The following is a 23,523-nucleotide window of genomic DNA, read 5'->3' on the forward strand; positions in this document are numbered from 1 at the left end:
GTGGCCCTGGGCAGCAGGTGGCAAATGGCTAAGACTGTGCTCAGCAGCGGCCGGAAGCAGCCTAAACAGGGGCGATGCAACCCCAACGAGGGAAGAGGCAGGGGTGGCCCCATGCTCCGTGTCTCCCCCAGGAATGGCCTGTGCACTTGACATCTGAGCCAGGCCCAGCCCCAGGTCAGAGAGCAGCACGCGTGTTTCTGGGGGAAAGGTTGAGCCACCTGAGGGTGTGGGGAGGGCATTCCTGAGGCCCCTGGGGCCAGCTTGGCCTTGCCCCCTGGGCTCTCTAAGTCCTCCGCAGGCCCAACAGCCAAGGAGCCCCCAGGTTCTTCGGTCACCCCCGCCCTCCCCTCTCCTGAGCACTTTGCAGGAGGGGAGCTGAAGGGACCTCATGAGCACAGGGCCCTCCATCTATGCTGCAAGCATTCACTGAGCACCTTCTACGGTCACAGCCTGTGCTGGACGTCGGGGAGGCCACAGGCTGGACACACACCGAGCGGGGCGTGACGCCCTGCAGCTGTCGAGCGAGGCAGATCCACAGCCGGAGTGCAGGGGAGAAAAGGGCCCAGTGTGAGCTGGGTTTGCATTCCAGCGTTGCTGCTCACTAGCTGTGTGACTCTGGGGTGTCACGCCCCCTCTCTGGGCCCCAGTTTGCTCATCTGTAAAACGAAGCCAGGCATCCTAACTGAAGAAGCAGTGCGGGCCAGGGCCCATGAGGCTTGGGGTCCTAAGTCCCCCGCCCCTTCTCCAGTCCCAGTCCCATTTCAGTTCTGACGTCCCGCCCTTTCCAGGCAAGAGAGAATTGGAGGGTTTAGGGTTGTGCTGCTCTTACCATGGAAGGGGTCAGCTGAGGGGCCAGACGAAAGCAGGGGCTGGGGGTGGTGGGCATTGGTGCCAGCCTTGGGGGGCAGGGACACTCCTCAACAGAAGAGCTTTCTCAGCTTCTTTCTGGAAGCCATCCCGGTGACTCACGGCCGTGGCAGGCCAGCAGCTCACCCCTAAATCCCTTCTACTGTTATTTCAGCCTGTGTCCCTCGTTGAGTTCTGAGCGGCGGCAGGGGTAGGCGGGGGGCGGGCGGAGGGTAGAGGGCTCCTCTGGTCCGTTTCCCCCGTCTTCAACGGCAGGGGCTCCCTCTATCAGCCTGCGTGGGATGGGGCCAGAGGCCTCTGCGGCTTAAACCCCTCCATCCTGCGGGCTCTGACCCTTTCGTCTGCAGTAGTACCCTGAAGAGACAGGCTCCAACAGGGCAGGGACTGGTCCAAGGTCGCACCGTAGGCGGGTGGCTCCGCCAGGCCTCCCCAGCTTGCTCACCCTGCCCGGAGAACCCCCACCTTGGAACAGAGGCCAAGCTTCTGCACCACCTGCCCTCCCCTTCCCCCAGCCCCTCGGCAAGACACGAGAGGGGGGCAGAGCGGAGGTGGGGGCCGGCCAGCTCTGTGCCCCCGTGTCACCGCCCCCCCACCTTCTCCTAGAAGCCAGCCCTGGCATCTGAGCAGAAAAGGATCCAACTTGTAGGCCCAACTCCTAGTCCCCCATCACCCTGCGGCCTCCCAACGTGGACCTGGCCCATGGCCAGTAGCCAGGCTCTTGGCGCCCCCTGCAGGCCAGGAGCGCCAAGTGGTGCCAGCCCCACAGCTGGGCTGGGGGTACCGTGGACCCAGATAGGGCCCCCTCCCCTTGCAGAGGCACCCTCCCGCGGACCCTCAGCCATCTTTCCACCCCCGTCTCCCTTCTGAGGAGGCCTTGCCCAGGCCTCACAGGGATGCTACCAAGCCTCTGTGCCTCCTCTGGGCAAAGACTGGGAGCCTCCTGGGAGGCAGGCAATGGGGGGAGTGTGAGGGGGGTGCTGCCTCTCCCCAAGATCACCCATCCCCACCTCCCGAGTCCCGAGTTGCCAGGGAAGGGCGAGAGCCTCAGCATCACGGCGCACCCAAAAATCAGCTGAGAGCAAGACGCAACAGCCATGCCACAGCAGGTTAACTTCTCCCAGCGGCCTGGGGGTCAAAATCACTACCTCCACTTCCCGGATCAGGAAAGCCAGATGCAGGGAGGCCCAGCAAGCAGGGCACCGGTGCAGCCGTGAGGAGGAGACAGCGCGCCAGAATCAGCTTCCCGGGGGACTGGGGAGGGAACACCACCTGTGGTCACCCTGGGCTTCCCCTAAAGCTGCCTCCAGGTGGGTGCCAGCCTGGCTTCACAGCTGCTGCGGGGAATGTGTTCAAAAGCCCATACACCCACCAAGCTCCGCCTGGAGTGGGGCCCAGACACCCGCGCTCTCGGCAAACCCCCGCAAATATTTTCCTGCACAGTTAGGTTTGAGAACCATCACTCTAGTCCAGCCCCCATGCCCGACAAAAAGAATCCAGCTGCTGGTGGCACGCTGCCAGTGGGGAGAGCTCGGCAACCCACAGGTAGCCCACTGTCTATCTACACCTTGGCCCGTGTCCTTAGGTCCAACGAACCCAGCTCCCAGCAGCCTCTGCCCACCGGTGACATTCAAGTCCTTGAGCCACTTAAAAGAATATTGTCTCCACCAAAGGCTTTTAAGTCAGGCAAAACCAGGGTCAAGTCCTGGCTCTGCCTCTTACTTGCCGTGTGACATGGCATACAAGGCAAAGTATCTGTGCCTCAGTTTTAACCTCTGTAAAATGGGAGTTCATTGGCTTGCTGAGGATTAAATGCAATCACGTAAGTAAAGTGTTAGGCTTTACTGATTAAGGGCCGTTGCTGTTGTTGTTTAGTCGCTAAGTCGTGTCTCTTTGCGACCCCAGCATGTTAGGCTTCCCTATCCTTCACTATCTCCCAGAGCTTGCTCAAACTCAAGTCCATTGAGTCAGTGATGCCATCCAACCATCTCATCCTCTGTCGTCCCCTTCTCCTCCTTCCTCAATCTTTCCCAGCATCAGGGTCTTTTCCAACGAGTCGGCTCTTCATATCAGGTGGCCAAAGTATTGGAGCTTCAGCTTCAGCATCAGTCCTTCCAATGAATATTCAGGGTTGATTTTCTTTAGGATTGACTGGTTTGATCTTCTTGCAGTCCAAGAGACTCTCAAGAGTCTTCTCCAGCACTACAATTCAAAAATCATCCATTCTTCGGCATTCAGCCTTCAAATTAGTTATTCTTATTGCCATTGTCATAAAAATCTCCCTTGTCTTACTAGGATTTCTGTGTGATTTTCTATCTGGGTACCGTGCATTTATTCATTCCTTCACTTGGCAAACAGATGTCACACTCACACCCCATCGTCTGAGGCCCTGGCTCAGACCATCTTTCACATACAGGATCTCTGTAATGGCCTGACAACGGTTCCTTGACTTGGCCACAACTGGTGGTCACCCCCTCACATTACAGGTGGGAAAACTGAGTCCCAGAGCGGTGACCTTCCCCCTTTATCCTTTTTCTGATAGAAATCTGTGCAGCTTCCCTTGTGAGACGCACCAGCATCTTCACCTCCACCCCCGGAAAACCACTGCTCCCGCATCAAGGAGACCTGGGTTGCTGGGTTGGTTCACTGTGGAGTGTGGTGCAGCAGGACACCTCCTCTCTTTATATTCAGAGCCCCTGATCTGTGAGGTTGGGGCTGAGCCTGAGGGTAGGTAGAGCTGGGGTCTGAGTCTCCTGTGGGAAGTTGGTGGGACGGTCCCTTTCCTTCTCTGAGCTTACCAGTAACATAAGGAGTCTGGACCAGACCATCTGTCTCATTCCTGAAGGCTGTGATTCTGTGCACTCTGCTGTATCTCCAAGAACCTGGGAGGCAGCACCTGGCAGCCCTGCCCTAAGAGGTGGCAGGTGCACCTCCCAGTGAAGAGATAGAAAGGGAGGCCTTCCAGAGTCCCCACTCAGCTCTCCTTCCACCATCAGACTGCTACTTGCGTGCCTACTATCTGCACTGGCCTTGGCCAAGGATGCTCGGATGGGTGGGTGGGGACAGGCTGAGGGGCCGAGTTTGGAGCACAAGCCTCGGGGTCATCCAGACCCAGACGCAATGCAGGCCTGCTCTCCCTTACAAGTCGGGTGACTCTGATGGCCACCTCCCTGCTTTGAAATATGACCTGACACTTAGTAGGTGCTCACTCTTCCCTTGCGAGGGAAACCGCTCTTCTTCCTCACAGGGTCTTTCCCCAGCTCTGCTCCCACCCCAGTGAGCGTCCTTGTATCTTGCTCCAGGGCCCCTTGCATCCTGGCCCAGATCACAAAATCATCGTCATCAGACAGGGTAGAGCCCTCTGGAGCCCTTACGGAGGAGGACAGGCAGGGGAAAGGCCCATGGGGTCGGAGGGGTCTGAAGCTTGGCTCTGTCACTTGCTACCTGGATCCCCTTGGGCGTGTCACCCTCTTAGCCTTCATGTTGGAGTCCATGAAATGGGCACAATAATTGTCAACTCATAGATTGGGGGTGAAGTGGGTTTGATCCCTGGTTGGGGAACTAAGGTCCTACGTCCCATGTGGTGTGGTCAAAAGATTACAAAGTCAAAACAGTCATGCTCTGTCCTCCGCTGAAATGGGTGCAATGAAGCCCCCTCTCACATGTACCTGGTCGCAGAGTGCCTTGACAGAAAGCTGTGTTATCTGGCCTGGGATCCCCTTCCAACCCTGTGAGGTGGGGCAAGTGCTGATGCCTCATCCCCGGGCGGTGAAGAATCCAGAGGCTGAGCAGGGAGCCTGGCACACTTTGTTTTCAAAGCTCACACGCCCTCATTGCCGTCCCCAGCCCCCAGTCCTCACTGCACACATTGTCCTGAGTGCCACCGCTGTGATTCTGGTCTCTGCCTGGGGGCCTGGGAAATGGCTGGCAATGAGGATTGCGGCCTTTGTTAGCCAGAAGGTGGGCTTAGGTCGCGGGGGTCCCTGCCTGGGGATGAGGGAAAGAGACACAGCAGACCAGACGGCGGCTCCAAGGCTCCCAGACAGAGGGCATCTCGACATGCAGGGCTTGGAGTGGACAAGGTCTGGCGTAACATCGGGGCTGAGATGCCCATGGCCCAGGGGCCCCCCAGGCGGGGAGGGATCCCACGGAGGCTCTGTCAGCGGCTCTCCTAGGGCTTCCTTTAACTCCAGCCGAGATCGAGGCCTTGTACAAGACAGCCCTTCCCCACTTCTGCCCTCCACCGCCCAGGCAGGAGGGCTGTCCCTGGATCCAGAGAGAAGCCAGGGGCTCATTGCTGGGACACCTGGCTCCCAGAGCCCTGGACATGGAGGGGGGGCTCCGCCTGGGCGTGGAAGGAGGAGGGGAGGCGCTCTGCCTGGTGTCCCACCCCCACCCAACCCTGCTCTCCCCAGGTACCTGGCCAAGCTGTCGTCGGTGGGAAGCATCTCCGAGGAGGAGACCTGCGAGAAGCTCAAGGGCCTGATCCAGAGGCAGGTACAGATGTGCAAGCGGAACCTGGAGGTGATGGACTCGGTGCGCCGCGGCGCCCAGCTCGCCATCGAGGAGTGCCAGTACCAGTTCCGGAACCGGCGCTGGAACTGCTCCACGCTCGACTCGCTGCCGGTCTTCGGCAAGGTGGTGACGCAAGGTGAGGGCGGGGCGCGTGGGGGTGCCGTCTCCTCGGGGGGCGGGAAGGGGAGTCATGTGCTTAGGAGTGGCTTGACTGGTCCATCACTCATCACAGGAGGCCCGGGAGTGAGCAGGACGCAGCGGAGGCGGGGGTTGGAGGCAGGAGGGCCTTCATTCACTGACACTGTAGTGCAATATCCCCGGCAGCATCTTCAGTCCTGGGGTCATCATCCTGTTTCACTCAGAATCCAAGACTCGGGCAGGGGAAAGAATGGAGCTGCCTGGAGCTCCTCAGAGGGTGAACAGCAGAATCAGAAATCAGATCCGGGGCCTCCAGCCCTCCAGCCCACCCTGTTCTTACCTTAGCTCTCAGTCTGCCGTAGGCAAGACCTCCTCCTTTGTCTGTACCTTTGACAAACCCTATTGGGAACCTGACCATGCCCGGCTCGGAGACCCGGGGAAGACCACCACCTGGATCCTGTCCTCCCAGGCTCATGGTCAAGGTCAGTGCTGACAGTCCAGCTGGGGCAGTGGCCGTCACACCCATAGCACCGGCAAGGGACCAAACTGTTGAAGTGTTTTAAGTGATACAAACTCATCTGGCCCCTTGAGATAGGCTTCCATCTTGCAAATGAAGAAACTGCAGCACCCAGAGACTAAGTCACTTGCTTACGGTCACAGAACTAAAAGCGGCTGAGCCAGGCCTTGAGCCCACGAGGTCCAGCTCCAGGGAGTATTCTGTCTTACCCACGGTGAGGGGACACAGGAGCCTCAGGAGCCCGGGGTGGACCTTGCCCCAGCCAGGGCAGGTGCTCAGGGGGAAAGCTTCCCCGAGGAGGTGGGCCCTCAGCTGACACCAGGAGTATGAGAAGGCCTTCAAGCCAGAGCAAGGTGGGCCAGGGCATAGAGGACACTCCAGGCAACTGGAAGGTTCCCCAGGAGGGCACCAGGTCAAGCTGCTGTCCTCCAGGGCGCGCTGTGAACCAGCTTCCTCTTCTACTACTTCCTGAGCGTGAAACTGACACTCCAGGCCACCGACTGTCCACGGGCCCCGTGATGTGCCCGGGCAGCAGGAGGGCGATCCTGGGCCAACCTTTGTCTTGGCACCTGTGATCCTGGAAGGCTGGGGCTGCCGGGCTTGTGGCAAACCATTTAGATGTTGTTGGAAACCGACTGCGATAGAAATTTGGAAGCCTTTCTCCCGAGAGCTGGCAGTGGCCAAAGAAGGCACGATCGTGCTTGGCCCAGCTAAAAGTTGCTGCTTCGTGGAAGCAGCAGAGCCCCAGGGTGCAGCTGGGGAGCCGAGGCCCTCCCGGGACCAGGGTGTCTGTCTGTCTGCTGAGGCCCAGATCCTAGGCTCAGCAGCAGACCCTGGGCCTGGGAGGCCCCTGGCACACAACAGGTGTTCTGGGTTTCAGGTGGGTTGGTGAATAGATGGGCAGGGTCTCACACGCCAGGCGCTCTCATACCCCCGTGCCTTGCACGTGCTGTTTCCTCCACCCAGGCACCCAGCCCTCCTTCTCCGCCAGTCTTTCTCTTTCCCCCTCCTCCAGTCTTCTCAGCTCCTGCAGGCAGGGGGCTTGCTTTGTTCCTCGGGGCTCCAGAGCTCTTTGTTCATGCTGGGGGTTTTTTTCCCCCTTTTTTGGTAATTGTTTTTTTATATAATTTCGAACTTAGAGAAAATTTGCAACAATAGTACAAGGAATTCTCATACACTCTTCTTTTTTTTTAACGACTTTTTTCTGACATGGGCCATTTTTTAAGTCTTCATTGAATTTGTTACCATATTGCTTCTGTTTTGGATCTTGGGCTGCCCTGAGGCATGTGGGATCTTAGCTCTCCGATCAAGGATCGAACCCACGACCCTTGAGTCTTAATCACTGGACCACCAGGGAAGCCCCACCATGTACTCTTTATAAAAAGGTTTCTACGTGATGGGTTTATTCAGTCAGCTTTCATCTTCCTATTTTTTTTAAACTGAGGAATAATTGACATGCATTATGTTAGTTTCAGGGTATAATATAATGATTCAATAACGTGTATATATTATAAAGTGATCACTACAGAAAGTCTAGTTAACATCCATCACTACACAGATGTAGACATTTTCTTCTTGTGGTGAGAACCTCTAAGATCTCCTTTCTTATCCACCTTTAAACGTGAAGTACAGCATTACTATCTATAGTCACCACACTGGACATCACGTCCTCACGATGCATTTATTGTTATAACTAGAAGTTGGTACTTTTGGACCCCCTTCACCCGTTTTGCCCACCTCCACCCCTGCTTCTGCCTCTGCACCACCAATTTGTTCTCTGAATGTATGAGTTCTATTTTTCCTATGAAGAATTGCCATAGGCTCTTTACCTAGATTCACCAGCTATTTACATTTTAACCCACTTGACTCATCAATTTCTCTCTCACTCTCTCACTCCCTTAATACACACACACGCACGCACACACACACGCACACTCTTGTCTCAACCTCGTGTGCCCACATGGCTCTCAGTACACCTTTCACACTGACCTGTGCTGGCCTTCTCCCCCACCCCACCCCCACCCTCATCCCTAAACCGTGAACTCTTTCAAGGCAAGACAGATGTCTCATTTACCGGCTTCCCAGCACACGGCCGAGCCTGGCATGGAGGATACAGTCGATGGATGCCATCCAATGGCAGAGAGCAAGTCAGGGCACAGACTCAAGGGGCAGAGGAGGGGAGGCGCAGATCGGTGCAGCCTGAGGCCGGTGAGGGACCCTGCTGAGAAGTGCTTTCCTCGCCTGTGTCTGTGCCAGGAACCAGGGAGGGGGCCCAGCCCTCCCAAGCAAGCTCAGGGAGACGCCGAGACTCCGACCAGGTTTGGCTGGAACCTGCTCGGGACTAAAAGTCCAGGTGACTCGGTCAAGCGTCCAGTCTCCTTGGGGCTGAGTCAGGGCAGGCACTCACCAGGCAGCCACACCAGAGCATCACACCAGGCAGCCATACCAGGTCATCATACCGGGCCATCACACCGGGCAGCCACACCAGGCCATCACACCAGCGCAGCAACACCAGGCCATCACACCAGGCCATCACACCGGACAGCCACACCAGGCCATCACACCAGGCCATCACACCGGGCAGCCACACCACAGCATCACACCAGGCAGCCATACCAGGTCATCACACCGGGCCATCACACTGGGCAGCCACACCAGGCCATCACACCAGGCCATCACACCGGGCAGCCACACCAGGGCATCACACCGGGCAGCCACACCAGGCCAGGGCCATCATGTTTTGGAGGAGTCTGAGCTCTTCCCACCCGTCCATCTCATCACTGTTGCATTTTCCGTTTTCTTCCCTAGTAAAATGCCCCCTGGGAAAGCCTTACTCTATCCCCACTGAACAAGAGAAGGGACTCGTCCCTCCCAGGGTGGCTGAGACGCTGGGGAAAGAGCGTGGGCGGTGTGGCCTTGGGGAGGGACGGCCCTCCGAGCCTCGGCGTCCTCACCTGCCAGTGGGCCCCTCCCCTGCGCTCACTCGTAGGGCGTCACCATCTAGGGTGGACCTCTGCCCCAGAAAAGCCACCCGTCGTCATCAGATGCTGAGATTTGGGGCAGCAACTGGCCTGGGCAGGCCTCTCTCGCAGTTCCCAGGCTTTGGGGTCAGGGGGCTTGGCCGGTTCCCAGATTCATGAGCTGCCTGGCTGGGGTCATGACCTCAGACCTGGAAAGGTAATAGGTCACAGATCCCTCCAAGAGCCAGGCCATTCTTGGAGGAGAAAAGAGCCCCATTTGTGGAGGGCACTGCCTTACATCCAACCACCCTCACGACAACTGCAAGCATGTAGTATTATTCCCACGTCATAGCTGAGAAAAGTGGTGCAGCAGGCAGAGGGTGTAACCCACCCAGAACCAGACCTGATGCAGGCAGGAGACCCTGGGCAAAGTCCATCCCCTGTCCAAGCTTCAGCGGCATATCCCTTGGAAAGGCAGCTAGGGGGCAATCCTTGCCCCCCCGTCAGGATTCAGAGATGATGTTTCCAAATGCCTGAATGACTCCCAGGGGCAGGGACGGCTCTCTTACCGCCAGCGCTGCCCGAGGCAGCATGGCTCTAATCCTGCACCCCCTCCACCCCCGGGCAGTGGACCCCCTCTGCTCCTGGCCTACAGAGGCAAGACAGATGGTGACCCATGAAGACAGTGTGTAAGTCAGGGCCAAGCCATGTGCTCTGGGCTGAGACTATGCCAGAAGTTTGGTGAAGTTGGCAGGCGGTGGCGGGCAGCAGGAATGGGGCAGGCAGAGGTTCTTGGCGGGGCAGGCACTTGGGGCCAGATGTGGGATGGCCTCTGTGCGGTCTGGTCACTGCTGGATCCCTGCGCCTGGGGCAGCATCTGCGCATGTAACTGATAAACATTTGTGGAAGGAATGACGAATGACCAGGGCTTGAGCAGGGAAGGAAAGGCCGTGCGGTCCGGTGAAAGTTCAGGGTTACCCTGAACAGGATGGGCGGGGGTCTCCGAGCGGGGCTAGCCCGAGCAGGATGCGGAAAGGTGGGGAAGACGCCAACTCCTTGGCTCCCGGCTCCTTCCTCTGTGGAGGATGCCGGGGACCCCCCTGCCTCTTCACACCCTGCTCTGTGAGCTCCACCGCACCCCGGTCCCGAGAGAGCAGACTCCCTGAGCTCTGAGGCCCTGTCAGGCCCTGGCTGCTACCTGGACAGGACAGGTGATAAGTCGCAGCCAAGTGAAGATTCAGCCCAGGCTCTCTTTCTAGTCCCCGAGTTCGAACATCAGGGCCTCTTTTTTTTTTTTTTTTTAAATATTTATTTGGCTGTGCTGGGTCTTAGCTGCATCATGTGGGATCTAGTTCCCTGACCAGGGGTCAAACCCACGCTCCCTGCATGGGGAGCTCAGAGTCTTAGCCACGGGACCACCAGAGCAGTCCCGGTGCCGCTTCCTGGCGGCAGCATCAGGCTGGAGGTGGGAGCAGACGCTTCTCTGGGCTGCGACTCACTGACACCTGTGCTCTCACCTCTCCTCGGTGTTGACATCACGTTGGACCAGAGAAGGGGACCTCTCGAGACAGCATTTGGTGCCATCAGATAAGTCACAGGAGGCCTAGGGAGGGGGCACCCCGGAGACACTCCACATTCGGGGTTCCTTGAGGACAGGTTCCTCTGCGCCTCCCTGGCGCTGGCACAGGGCCTGGCTCACAGCAGGTAACTGTCTGGTGAAGGAGGAGGTGCCTCCACCCTAAGGAAGCTTTTGGCCCAATGGCCAATATGCGGACAAGCGGCCCTCAGGGTGTGACTGCCCTCCCAATATTTGTTAGGGAATGAATAAAATGGCATTACTTTCACCCAGCAGAAACATTCACGGTAGTTATTGTCTCAAGCTCCTACTCTGGGCCAGTGACTAAGCATTTCCTGTGTTTGACGTCAGTAGATTTCCAGACCCACCTGAAGAGGTCAGGACGATGTCAGCCCTGTTCTTTGGACACGAAAACCAAAATCTCACATCTCACATCTAGGAAGTGACCAAGCCGGGATGAGACTTCAGGCCTGCCTGGCTGAGCATCCATGCTCCTCCCGATAACCCCTTTCCATTTCCAGGGAGCTGGGAAAGGCCTGTCACTGCCAGCTCTGTCCTGGGAGGAGGTGAGGGATAGCATGGCCCCTGGAGCTTCCCGTCTGGCTGCAGACAAGCCACACAAGACGCTTAGAAGACGAAACAGAGTGGACAGCCAGCCAGCGAGGGCACCCAGGGTCCCGGGAATCCGTGATGGTGGGTGGGAGGAAGTGTCAGGGCCTGGCCTCCCGGGGCAGCATTATCTTCCCCACGTTAGAACTAGAAAAGGGCACGACACGGCTTTGTCCAACTCCAGCGCCTTCACCCCTTCCCTGTCCCACATTGTGCTGTAAATCCAAAGAGGCCTCCTGGAGGAGGTTTCAAGGAAAACAAACAAACAAACAGCTTTTGCCGACAAGATAGCAAAGGAAATTGGACAGGCAGGCGAGGGGCAGGGGTGGGGAGAAACCAAGGTCAGGACTCTCTCAGAGGCCAGGCGGTCCTGCCCCTCCTCCCAGGACTCCCGCTGGGCCCGCTTTGGAAACGTGAGTTATGCTCGGAATGCCAGTGCCACCAGGACACCTGCCTGGTGCCCCGGGGCATCCCCGTGCCCGCGGTCTCCTTTCCAGCCCAACTCAGCCTCTCTTCCAAACCTTCCCTCCTGCTCAAATGCCCTTCCTTCCAACATCTGGGGAAACAGTGTGTGTGATGTGCTCGGGACAGCACAGGCCCCGGTTCCTGCTTGTCCACTGACTGAGGGACCCCAGACAGCCACCCAGCCTCACTTTTCCCTCCAGGGGCAGAGCTGGAGAGAGCTGGGTGGCTCAGGTCATCATGAGCACAGGGACAGGCCCTGGCATGTGGGAGGCCCTCAGAAAGGGTAGTTATCCCTGGATCCCGAGGACAACTCTGAACTTCCCAGCTGCAGGCAGCCTTCGCACCTTGGAAAAGAGGGCAGTGAGGTGGGACCCAGAGGACGCTCAGGATTTAGACTCTTGGAGCCAGGGAAGGAGGTACAGGAAAGAGCAGGAAGGGGCTGGATGTGGAATGGAGCAAACCGCGCTATGGAAACGGCAGGAGCTGCGAGCAGCTGCTAGCGCTCTCGAGAGCTCTGCCTTCCCCTCGCTGGAGGACAAAGCCCGGACTGTCCTCCCCCTGCAGCTGGCACTCGCTAACCCTCAGACCAGGGAGCAGTTATCTACCAGGCTGCTGGGGAACTCCCTTCCACAGCCCTCACCGCTGCACCGCAGTCCTTTTTCTGGGTCTCAGTGGTTTCTGCCCGGTGTCCCACTGGTGAGCAAGGCTCCAGCCAGGACACAGGGGAGAAGCTGGGAGGAGCCACAGCACTGGAGTCAAGGGACGGGGACTCAGGACTGCTCAGAAAAGGCGGCCGCCGCTGCCATCAGCTCTCAGGACACAGGGGCTTGGTCACATTCTCCAGGCCTGGGGGCGGGGGCGGGGTGGGGTACTCCTGTGCTGAGCACTGCTCACCATCCCCCCAGAAAGAACCCATAAAAGGAACTGGACAGGTCCCACAGCTCAGGGCTTCGTACACGGAGGTGAGAAGAGATGGGCTGCTTATTCCTGGGGACTCTGGGCCCCAGGGGGCAGGACCATGTCAAGGTTGAAATGCTGGAGCCAGGCTGACCGAGTCTGAATTCTGCCTCCCCCGCTTCCTGGCTGGGTGTCCTTGGGCCAGTCGCTTCACCCTTCGGTGCCTCAGTTACCTCATCTGTAAAATGGGGAGTAAAAGTCTCTACTTCATAGGGATGTTGTGTTCAGACACTGCACGCACAGACTGAGCTCTCTCTAAGCTTCAGCTCACGCTATTATCTTCATTCCAGAACCTCTTCATTCCACCCAGGCAGAGAGAACCATAGTGCCCTTGCTCCCGAGGCCAGAACAAGGGGGCCTGAAGTTCTGGCAGACAGGTGTTGGTTGGGGATGAGGCGGGGGTCTCCCTGAGCACCTCACGGGGCGCCCTGCACCCAAGGCGACTAGCACACAGGGGAGGAGGTAGGCCCAGAGCTTGGGGCGGGCTGGGGGCTGCCTGAGGGCCCAGAGAAGTGGAGGAGCCAGGACCGTGCCTGGCCAGGAGCTGGGGCCACCCTGCCAGTCCCTTCTACCCTATCTCCTGTCGTCCCTTCCCCCTTGGTCTTTGGGGCAAAGATTTGTGCTGGTTCAGGCCTGGAAATACCAGAAATACCAGAAACTAAAGTCGTCTCTCTTTGGGCGGCCACAGCACAAAACCAACCAACATGATCCTGCTATTAACCTCGATTAACTTGGAGAGGATTCCGTCTCAGGCTGTCAAGGCCCCCGTGGCTCTGGCCAAGCCCCCTCATGCCGGCCCAGAGTGGCCAGACCACGGTAAAGGACAGGCCATGGGGAGTGGGCGGCGGGCAGGATCCCTCACTCGAGGGCCGGACTGAGAACAGGGCGTCTTGAGCCACGGGGGCCAGGGCTGCCCCTCACCCCTGCCCACAGACGCGGGCACACAGGAGGTGATTGTTTCCGCCTGACCACGGCGACTGCTCCCGGGGCAGCCGGGAGCACAGGCCTGGGTGTCGCAGAGGTAATTGCCAACCGCGAGGCCAAAGCCTGCCCCCTCCACTCCTGCGGACACGGACACTCCAGCAAGAGACAGAGGGACAGTCACGGGCACACAGAGGCCCTCACAGGGCCCAGGAGAGGTGCAGGGCCTGTCCAGTCACACACCCAGCCAGCCGTGCACACACGCACCACACACACAGACACACACACACACACACACACACAAATACACCCCCCTCCCACCACCCACACCCCCAGAAAGAGCCTACACAGCAGCTACACCCCCTGAGGCACAGTTCCTAGGAGGATAAAAACACCCATTCAGGCGAGAGACCAGGCAGACACCAAAATAGAACCACCAAGAAGTCAGGGGGCGGAAGGGAAGAGATGGGGAGCAGAGGCGTACTGACCGGGGCTTGGGTCCTGGTTCTGGCACTTCCTGACCGGCGACTGGGACCCACTTCCCCTCCCCAAACCCGCGCTGGCCGCCTGTGAGATGGTCAGCTCTCCGGAGGTAGAGGGCGCCCCCTCGCCGGCAGTGGTCCTACCCGGTAAGCGGTGGGGCCATCGCCACTGCCATTTACCCTGAAAGGTCTAAGCAACCAAGGTGGTCTCAGAAATGGGCCCAGCCTCAGCGGGAGGGGCTAGGGCAGCTTCACAGGGCGGGGGACCCCCTCGGAGACTTTAGAAGAGGCAAGAAGAGCCAGGAGGACAGGCCCTGCCTGGGACTCCTGCAGTCTCGGTACGTTAATGCACCTCTCCCTGCCTGCCTTGTCGCTCACAAAAGGACGCTAGCATCATCATCTCCCGGAGAGGCCATGAGAGCAGGATCTGGGGGGAGCTCAGAGCACTGAAGCTGGACCGGCACCACTCAACCACGAGCCGCGTGGCCTGGGACGAGTTGGCTCATCTCTCTGAAAATGGGGGTGACAGTTGTACTTACCTGACGGGTGTGGGGCGGACAAATGCCTGGCATGTGTGAAGACCACAGAGCAGTGCCTGGCGGGTGTCACTGTGTCCCGTCGTTGGTGTGCTGAGACTGTCAGCTCAGCATGACTCGTGGCTCCACAGAGTCACTGCTTCGCTGTCTCTCTCCCTGGCCGCCATCGTCCAGGAGGGTACCATCTACCCCCACCCCATAAAGGAGGGTGCCGAGGGGGAGAAGCGCTGGGACCCAGCCCTGCCCACCTCTGCCTCCCACAGGGACTCGGGAGGCGGCCTTCGTGTACGCCATCTCTTCGGCAGGTGTGGCCTTTGCGGTGACGCGGGCGTGCAGCAGCGGGGAGCTGGAGAAGTGTGGCTGTGACCGGACCGTGCACGGGGTCAGCCCGCAGGGTGAGTGGGGGCGCTGGGGAGGGCATGAGTGGGTGGCCAGGGGTGCATGGGTGGGGCGCCTGGGCCAGGCCCTCACTCACCCGTGGTCTCGGGTGCCCCCCACCCGCCACCCACCCAGGCTTCCAGTGGTCAGGATGCTCAGATAACATCGCCTATGGGGTGGCCTTCTCCCAGTCATTCGTGGACGTCCGCGAGAGGAGCAAGGGGGCCTCGTCCAGCCGGGCCCTCATGAACCTCCACAACAACGAGGCTGGCAGGAAGGTAGCGTGGGCCCCCCTCCCCGCCGGGAAAGGGCAGGCTCGGCAATGGCCCCAGACACTCCATGCCAGGCCCCTCCTGTGGGGCGGGGGGCACGCCGAGAGGGCAGACCGGTGAGCGGGCCTCACGGAGCTGTGCATGGCCATCCACACGCGTATGTGCACACAGGTGTGTCTCCATCCCTCCGTCACACACACACCACCCACCCCTTGCTCTGCGTCCCTGCCAGGACCGTGGCCTTGACTGTGACACCGTCTGCCGTCTCAGTACCCACTCCTCAAGGGTCCTTGAGTAGCAGGTGCAACGCAGCCTGTCCTTCCCCCCACACCAGCTGTCACTGTTTCCAATGACACTGCCCTTTGAAAGGTCCCTCCTCCATCAACCCCGTGCGGCCCCGACGCCAAGGACAGTATCTTGGACTGTTCCCCACATAGCTGAGCAGCTCCTGTGGCATACAGAAAGGGCTTAAGACCGAGGAAGCTCCACCCTTTCTCCCATCCTGCGGCATCCCAACCTCGCCTGCCCCCTTCCGCGGTCCACCCCCAACCCCGGCGGCCCCTCCCCAGCTCCGCCCCCAGCCCACCCCCCGACAGCTCCTGACAGCCCCTCTCCCCTCCCGCTCCCCCGCAGGCTATCCTGACACACATGCGGGTGGAGTGCAAGTGCCACGGGGTGTCGGGCTCCTGCGAGGTAAAGACGTGCTGGCGAGCCGTGCCGCCCTTCCGCCAGGTGGGCCACGCCCTGAAGGAGAAGTTCGACGGCGCCACGGAGGTGGAGCCCCGCCGCGTGGGCTCCTCCAGGGCCCTGGTGCCACGCAACGCGCAGTTCAAGCCGCACACGGATGAGGACCTGGTGTACCTGGAACCCAGCCCGGACTTCTGCGAGCAGGACGTGCGCAGCGGCGTGCTGGGCACGCGGGGCCGCACGTGCAACAAGACGTCCAAGGCCATCGACGGCTGCGAGCTGCTGTGCTGCGGCCGTGGCTTCCACACGGCGCAGGTGGAGCTGGCCGAGCGCTGCAGCTGCAAGTTCCACTGGTGCTGCTTTGTCAAATGCCGGCAGTGCCAGCGGCTGGTGGAGCTGCACACGTGCCGGTGACCGCCGCCCGGCCCAGCACCCAGCGACCGCCTCGTGGCCCCGGGGAAGGCCGATAATTTAAACAGTCCCCCCGCCGCCAGCCACCACCGCCCCAAAAGATACTGGTTGTTATTTTTTGTTTTGGTTTGGTTTTTGGGTCCCTTGTGTTATTTATTGCCCGAAGCGGGCGGGCGGCCCCAAGGGCACCAACCCTGGGCCCACCCTGAAGCTGGGGCCTTTGTGGCTGCCACTGACCAAAGGGACTTTGCTCGCGCCTCCGGCTGTCCACATGTGGCCACTGCTGACCACTCACTTGTTATCTGTACCCGTTTTTCTACTTGCGGACTTCAGGTGGGTAACAAAGAGTGTCCCAGCCACCCGTGCCGACTGACCCTGCCGTCCAGGGAGAGGGGTGGCAAGGGAACAGTGCCATCTTGATGGCAGCCGCACCCCCATACTTACGCGGGGGCCCCTGGCAGCTTTGGCCTCATCATCTTTCAAGCCCCCTGGAAAAGGAGTGGGTAGACATACCAGGTCTCCATGGGCAGCCGGCAGTTCAATCTCTGCAGGACCCTCTAGGCAAGAGCAGCAGATAAGACCAGGACCAGTGCAGGCTGCAGCACCCCAACCCTCAGAGAGGGTGACGCCCCCCTTCCCCCCAGTTCCCAGTCCCTCCCAGGCAGGAATGCGGCTGCAGCCTGGATCAGAAACCCCAGCTCGGCCTTCACAGTGACTCTTCACGGGGCTGCTCCTCCATGAAACTGAGAACATTAATGTCATACACGGGAAGGGCAATGTGCAAAAGCCCGCACCCAACTTCCATTTCACTCTCTCAACCACGTCTGTTGAGCAAACACTGTCCTAGGCCCTGTCCTGGGCCGTCTCACTGGATGACCGCGGCAGTCCTGGGAGGCCAACCAGACAGGGACGCACACTTGTGCTCGTTTCACAGGACAAAGGGCAAAGCTCCTGGGTCTAGGACCCGTAGGTGCCAACACAGAGCAAAAAGAGCCCTCCAGCCAAGCCTCCTCCTGGGAGCCTGTTCCCAAAGTCCCAGAGACTGTAGGGCCCCCTTGGGTCGGAGCCTCAGGGACGGGACTCCAGCAGCGGGAGCCGCAGACCACAGGCCGAGCTGGAGCCCATGTGGTTCCCCAGGGAGGGCAGAGCCGGCTCAGAGGGAAGCGGGGGCCAGCAGCCAGGCTGACAAAGCGAGGTCTCAACACGGAGGCACCCCTGCCCCCAGGTACCGCAGGGCCTTAAGCAGCACCCCCAGAGCCAGCCCCACGGCCTAGGCCTGGCCCTGTGCACCCGTCAGACCATCAGAAGTCCAGCCTAGACTTCTGTGGGCAGGACTTGTACACAGCAAGCCTCGGCCTGACCCAGCTGCTTCTCAGGTGGGCTCCTGAGCCCCCGGGGACCTCACTCCCAGCCCGCTCTCCAAGCTGCTCCAACATTGAGGCTTTCTGCTCCTGGTTTGAGGTCTTGAGGTTCGGGATTCCCCATTGCAGGTTCTCAGACTCCCAGCTGTTGGCTCCAAGGTTCAGTATCTGAATTCAAAGCCCCAGATCCACAACACAGGCTCTGGCCTGTTAGACTCGCTTCTCCGGGCCTTGAGGTTTGTGCCTCCTGGTGTTGGCTCCCTCACGAAGACAGGGTCAACACCCTTGGCCCCTAGCCAAGCTCTCCGCTCAGTGTCCATCCGAGAAGAAGGCCAAAACCAAGTGAGATGCTAGACCCACATTCAAATGTAGAGATAATCTTGGGGCAGGCAGGCTCTGATGTGGATGAAAGCTGAGCCGATTTGAGTATCCCCACGGTTAGCTGCCCAGCTGGGCTCACTGCTCCTCTGGCGGGCTCTGTTCAGCTGTCTGCTCAGCGCCAGGGAAAAACACTATCCCTCACTGGCATGGGCCAGACCCACACAAAGGAAGCGGTGGAGACCCCTCCCCCACCCCAGGTCCCGTCCCCAGAGGCAGGGGAATAGTCGATTCTGGCTGGATGCTGGTATGATGGGCACTGCCCCAGGGAGAAGTCAGAGGGTCTGCTTCACCTTTCCACCTACCGGGGGGTTCCTCAAAGCTGATCCTCCTGTGGCTCTGGAAGGGTGTCGCCTCAGTGAAGCAGACGAGATTCTAGCAACTTCTGCCCAGCCCTACCACTGCTGCCACCAGCATCTCAAAGGGCTCCATGACTGCAGGAAAATGGAGCTTCCTTGGACACATCCAGCTCCAAATTGTCCAAATAAAGAGGAACCAGCAGAGGGCTGACACAGTCACCCACTCTGGAAGCTGGCCAGAGGGCCCAAGCCCTGCCCGAAGCCCTCCCCACTAGTCTGATCACAAGGCAAGGTGTCCTCTGAGGCCTCGGGCTGGACTAGTCCCAGCTCTGGATGCTGCTACCCGCTGCTGCCCCACCCCATGCCCCGACTTTTATACTAGGCTCCTTGCCTTTGTGACATCCTCATGAAATAGTCTGGTGCACGATAAAATGATTATTTCTTTATTTTGCAATTGTGGCAGTGACTTTTTTTTTTTTTTTTTTGTAGAAGAGGGAGCAGAGAGACTTGGGGAAGGACGTGGGAAAAGTGGATACACAGTAGCCAATTCTAGATATGGGGACCCTCTTTGCTCCCTCTCCTGGATAAGTGGTTGGATGGCTCTAAGGACCTACCTGCCTGCTATCTGGAATTCACCTTTAACACCCAGAGGCTGTATCTGCATTTCACTGAGCCACTCTCAACTGTTCAAACCTTGGCCTGATCCAAGGTCTCAGAACCCTTCTTGGGCACTGATGTGAAAAGGAGGGACAGATACGAGGGTCAGAGGAGGGTTTGGTGAAGTGCTGGGGATTGAGGAGGTGGGGGACAAATGGAAAAGAAGTTAGCTCCCGCCTAAGGACACAAGTATTCAAGGGCTGTGGCTAAAAGTAAATTCCAAGATTGGAGCCCAGTCAGGATGAGGAGTCTGGACGGAAAACCCCACAGAACTCTGTCACAGCTGTGGGCGAGGCCCCAGGCGGCCTCTCAGGAACCCACGTCCAGTGGATGAAGTCCTCATCCTTACCAAGGGGGCCATGGTCCTCCACCCCCATCCCCACCCTGGTGTGGATTTGTGCAGCGAATCCACACCAGCCTGGAGAACAGTGAGGCCACGATGTGCTTGGCTTTCCAAAACTTCAGTGGGTATAAGAGGGCCGAAGCAAAGTGCTTTCAGGATAGCAGGGCTACACACAAACTGGTGAAGGACTGGGGGAAGGGACTGGGTCCAGAACAGGACACATGCTCACATCAGGGTCAAGTCCTTGGTGATAGAGGGTCCAAGATGGTGGAGCAAAGCAGTGGAGATGTCCCTGCCCAAGCACTCTCTAGAAGCGGGAAAAGGACCCAGGCTTTGCCATCCAAGTGACCTGGGTTGGAATCCCAGCACTGCCACTTTTTCACTACATGGAGCCTTGAGCAACGCACTGCCCCTCTCTGGAACTCATTTCCTTCGTTTGTGATATGGGGCTGTTCCCCCTGCCCCAGCTTCATTCATCATATAGGACGAAATAATGATAGAATCTGTTTCTTGAGGATGTCAAATAAACCATGTAAAGTTCAACAAATGGCAGTGACTACTATAAATATTACTCCCTTTTCAGGAATGCCATGGGCAGTTAAGGTAGCTCTGAGACTGACGGGGTCAGACAGAGGATGAGCCGAGGAGGAGCGCAGACTGTGGATCAGGCCAAGCACTGAAGGCAGGTGTCCCAGGGTCCTGGTCCTGCTTCGGCCCCGCCCCTCAGAGCTCAGATGCCGGCGGCCGGCTCAGGTTGGAGATTCCCAGGCAGGAAAGCGGGATCGAGACAGCCTGGAGCAGTTAAGCAGTGGTAAAACTGCCCCTGGGCCCCAGGAGAAGAGGCTAGATCGAGGTCCCAACAAGGGTGAGAAGCGGGACTAGAACAGGGAGGACGGTGAAGGAGGGCAGTCAGGAGTGGAGGGGAGCATGTCGGAGCTGCAGGAAGCTTAGGCAGTGGGGCCCAGCAGCTCCGCCTCTGAGGATGGAAGGTTTCCAGGAATCCTAGGCCCGGTCAGCTCACAGAGGCCATGTCCAGATCCATCCTTGACGATGTCCTCAGACTCAGGCCTGAAGCGTTCTGGAAAGCTTGTGATTAAAGCAGACTTCCTTCTCAGCTCTTTCTGGACGGCCAGTGGCCCAAGGAAGTCTTGGGGAGACCAGAGGCAGGGTTTAAGAGCCATAGAACACAGGAAAATGAAGAGAAGGAAGTATACAGTTCTGAGCAACTGAGAGGAGCCGAGAAAGGCTGAGTGAGGAAAAGGCAGAGGGTAGGAGGGCAGACACAGTAACAGAAGACACCAGGAGAGAGGAAGGTGCTGAGGGACCAGAAGGCATCTCGGCAGAGGACTCCAGCAGCTTCCTAGTAAGACGAGAAAATGCTGAGCTTCAGGAGAAGGCGTCTGACTCAAGAAGGTCTACGGGATGTGGGGGAGGGGGGCAGGGTGGCCTGGCCTGGCCCAGGCGATGACTTCATAGGCATCTCCCCCCATCCCTTCCTGAGCCGCCAGCCCTGCTGACCCCCTGCCCGCCTCTCAAGGGTCCAGGCCAAGCAGGCGCTGACAGGGGAGAGAAGGGGGCCCTTCTGGGCCAGGCCCCCAGGCCTGGCATCGTGCCTGCTGGGGAGGAGGGGCCTGGAGGCCCAGCCCTTGTCAGCATCCCGGCCGGCACTTCGGAGGCAATTAGCAGCCCAGCTGAGCTAATCCCCCGCCTGGCGAGGCCAACACAAACAGGCCCAGGCCGGGTGCACACTCGCCTCCCTGTTTGCTGAGGGGCCCGGTGGTCCGCCAAGAACAACACCAATAACCCGGGGCCTTCTCTAGGTTAAGAGGAGGACCGGGGCTTGCTGAAGAGCTGACAGTGCCCGACAGAGCATACTCTGGCCAGGTGCCCCAGCTGCCCCAGAAAGGCAGCCACTGTTCCCAAGCCTTGGGCCAGCCAGGAAGAGGAAGCTGGACACAAGGAGCCATATACTCTGATTCGGTGCCCACCCCCACTCCCACCCATGCCACCTGTGAGGGAGGAGGGCCAACTCTGCCAGCCCAACAACCGAGGCCAGCAGGGGCTGAGCCCTCTGGTCGGGATGCAGGGATTACAGGCTCCGCGATGGACATGGGAGACCAGAGACAATTCACACCTGGACCCTGCCCTCAGGGGACTCCCGGTCTAGGGAGAGAACCGACTGCATGTGACCTTAGAGCAGGGCCAGCCTCCAGCCCCATCGGCCACTCCCCCAGCCTGGCAAGGCCATGGCAAAACCCCACAACTGAAAAGGCAAATGGGGACCCAGAAGAAGCCACCTGAGGCCCAGAGATTGATAGATGGGGAGATGGCGCCAAGAGAGGCAGGAGGGATCCAGACCAAGCTTTGGCACAGACTGGTCCTGGTTCAAGCCAGCAGCCACTGGGTGAGCCCGGAGACAAGGCCCTACTCCTGCAGCCTCGCTTCTTTCCAGCCCAGCTCCACCTTCACCAGCCTGCGGCCTGGGAGCGTCTCCTCTCTGAGCTAACCCCTCTATCCTCAGTTTGGTTCTGCATCCCCCAGGTACCCAGGGACTTTGTAGAATCAGGAAAGCACAGCCTCCTCGGAGCTTGGGGAGTGACATGGCCTGGCCAGGCCCCTTGGGACGCTCTGCGTATCACCAATACCCCACACGATCGCCACCGACTGAACACTGCCTGGCTGCAGTCAGGCCCCCACTAATACAGCCTACCAGCGCTCCCATGTGTCACGGTCACAAGCGAATAACGCAACAGAATACCTCCTGTCAGATAAACCAGCTGGGAGGCAAGTGCAGGATTTATCCCCACTTTACAAACAAGGACACTGAGGCCCACAGAAGGGAAGACGTGCCCACAGCCAGAGACCAGACCTCCAGGCTCCCAGGCAGGATATACTGTGTCACCGGGCACCCCTCCGGTTCCACCCGCAAGCCTCTTCATCTTTCCTCATCCCCATTGCTGGCCTAGACCCACCTTTGGTGCTTTCTGTGCCAAAGAGCCTCAGTCTTGGGCCGACCCCTCCCCACAAAACAGCACTATCTGTCTCTAGCTGGGCTCAGCTCAACTCTGCCCCTCTGCCGGGAAGCTACACTTTGCTCTGTAGACAGCTTTCTCTGGGGCAGAGAATGAGGAAGGTGTCACTCTGAGGACAGAATGGTGTCACTCTGCTAGGGCTGACAAAGCCACGGCTGGAAACAGCAGCCTGGCCCACTACCCCCTGCCCTGGCTAGCATGGCTGAAGACTTTAGGCCTGGCTCCAAGCCTGCCAGAGAGCCTGTCAGCATCCTGCCCACCACAAACAGCGCTGAACTCAATGGGTTGCTCCAACACCTGGCTCTAGAGCTTCTAGCCTGGACCAAGGTATAGATGAGTCCTTTTCCCCTTTTCAGCCAAAAAGGGAGGTATTTTTCAGGAAGATCTTTTACTAGGAAACGGAAGGAAAATAAACAGATTACAAGTACACAGAAACAAGCAGATTCCTAGACAAGACTTTAACCAGCACTGAACCAGAGTCCTGTGGATGCTGCTTCTCCCTTCTGGTCTCGTGAGGCCTCCTTCTAGACCCCGGGACATGGAGCTCTCATTCCAGCTCCACGGCTGGCTGCCTGTGGCATCTGAAGCAGGTTAGTCACCTCTCCGTCTCACCTGTAGCAGAGAGCAAGACTCATGGCTAACTCCAAAGCCTCTTTCCTGTACAGCCTCCCGCCCCGTGCCCCCACCACCGTGGCCCTCGGGAAGCAGTGAGTGGGGAAGCGCTTTGTGGATTGGGAAGGGCAACAAAGGATGCGAGGGTCTTCCTCGGCCAGCACCCTGGCTGTTTCTTCAAGAATGAGGAAGGGCGTTTGCTGGGGTGCAGGGGATGGCACTGTGGGTTCCCGGTGCCATCAGGTTCGGACGACACAAGAATCCCCTGGGTGTCTCCTCATCCCTCCTCCTCCCACCTTTCAGCACCTCCTGCAGCCCGGGCCTCCTCCTCTTCCTTCTTGGGACTGTGGCTGGAGCCACCTGGGAAGTTTCAGGAATAGCTGATGGCTGTAACAGCCAGGACAGGGTGCGCTGCTGCACCTCTGATTCATCACAGAACTGGACGGGGTCCAGAGAAGTGACCAGGAGGACGCAAGGCTGCTGCGATGAACTGAGGCTGCTTCAGTCCAGGAGGCGGGGGGCAGAGCACTCATTCGACTCAGAAGGGGGTAAG

The 23,523-nt window shown here is 58.9% G+C and overlaps 1 protein-coding gene across 1 annotated transcript in view; it reads left to right on the top strand.

Moving 5' to 3' along the window:
• WNT4 (Wnt family member 4) overlaps positions 1 to 18,780 on the top strand; it is a 28,057-nt gene extending 9,277 nt beyond the window's left edge. The window contains exons 2-5 of the mRNA XM_061393942.1: positions 5,280 to 5,515; positions 14,804 to 14,935; positions 15,054 to 15,196; positions 15,824 to 18,780. Coding sequence (XP_061249926.1) covers positions 5,280 to 5,515; positions 14,804 to 14,935; positions 15,054 to 15,196; positions 15,824 to 16,291 — 979 coding nt within the window. The 3' untranslated portion in view covers positions 16,292 to 18,780. The remainder of the gene's footprint in view (positions 1 to 5,279; positions 5,516 to 14,803; positions 14,936 to 15,053; positions 15,197 to 15,823) is intronic.
• The last annotated feature ends 4,743 nt before the right edge of the window (positions 18,781 to 23,523 follow it).

The sequence above is a fragment of the Bos javanicus genome, chromosome 2 (genome assembly GCF_032452875.1).
Source record: "Bos javanicus breed banteng chromosome 2, ARS-OSU_banteng_1.0, whole genome shotgun sequence".
Classification (NCBI taxonomy): Eukaryota; Metazoa; Chordata; class Mammalia; order Artiodactyla; family Bovidae; genus Bos; species Bos javanicus.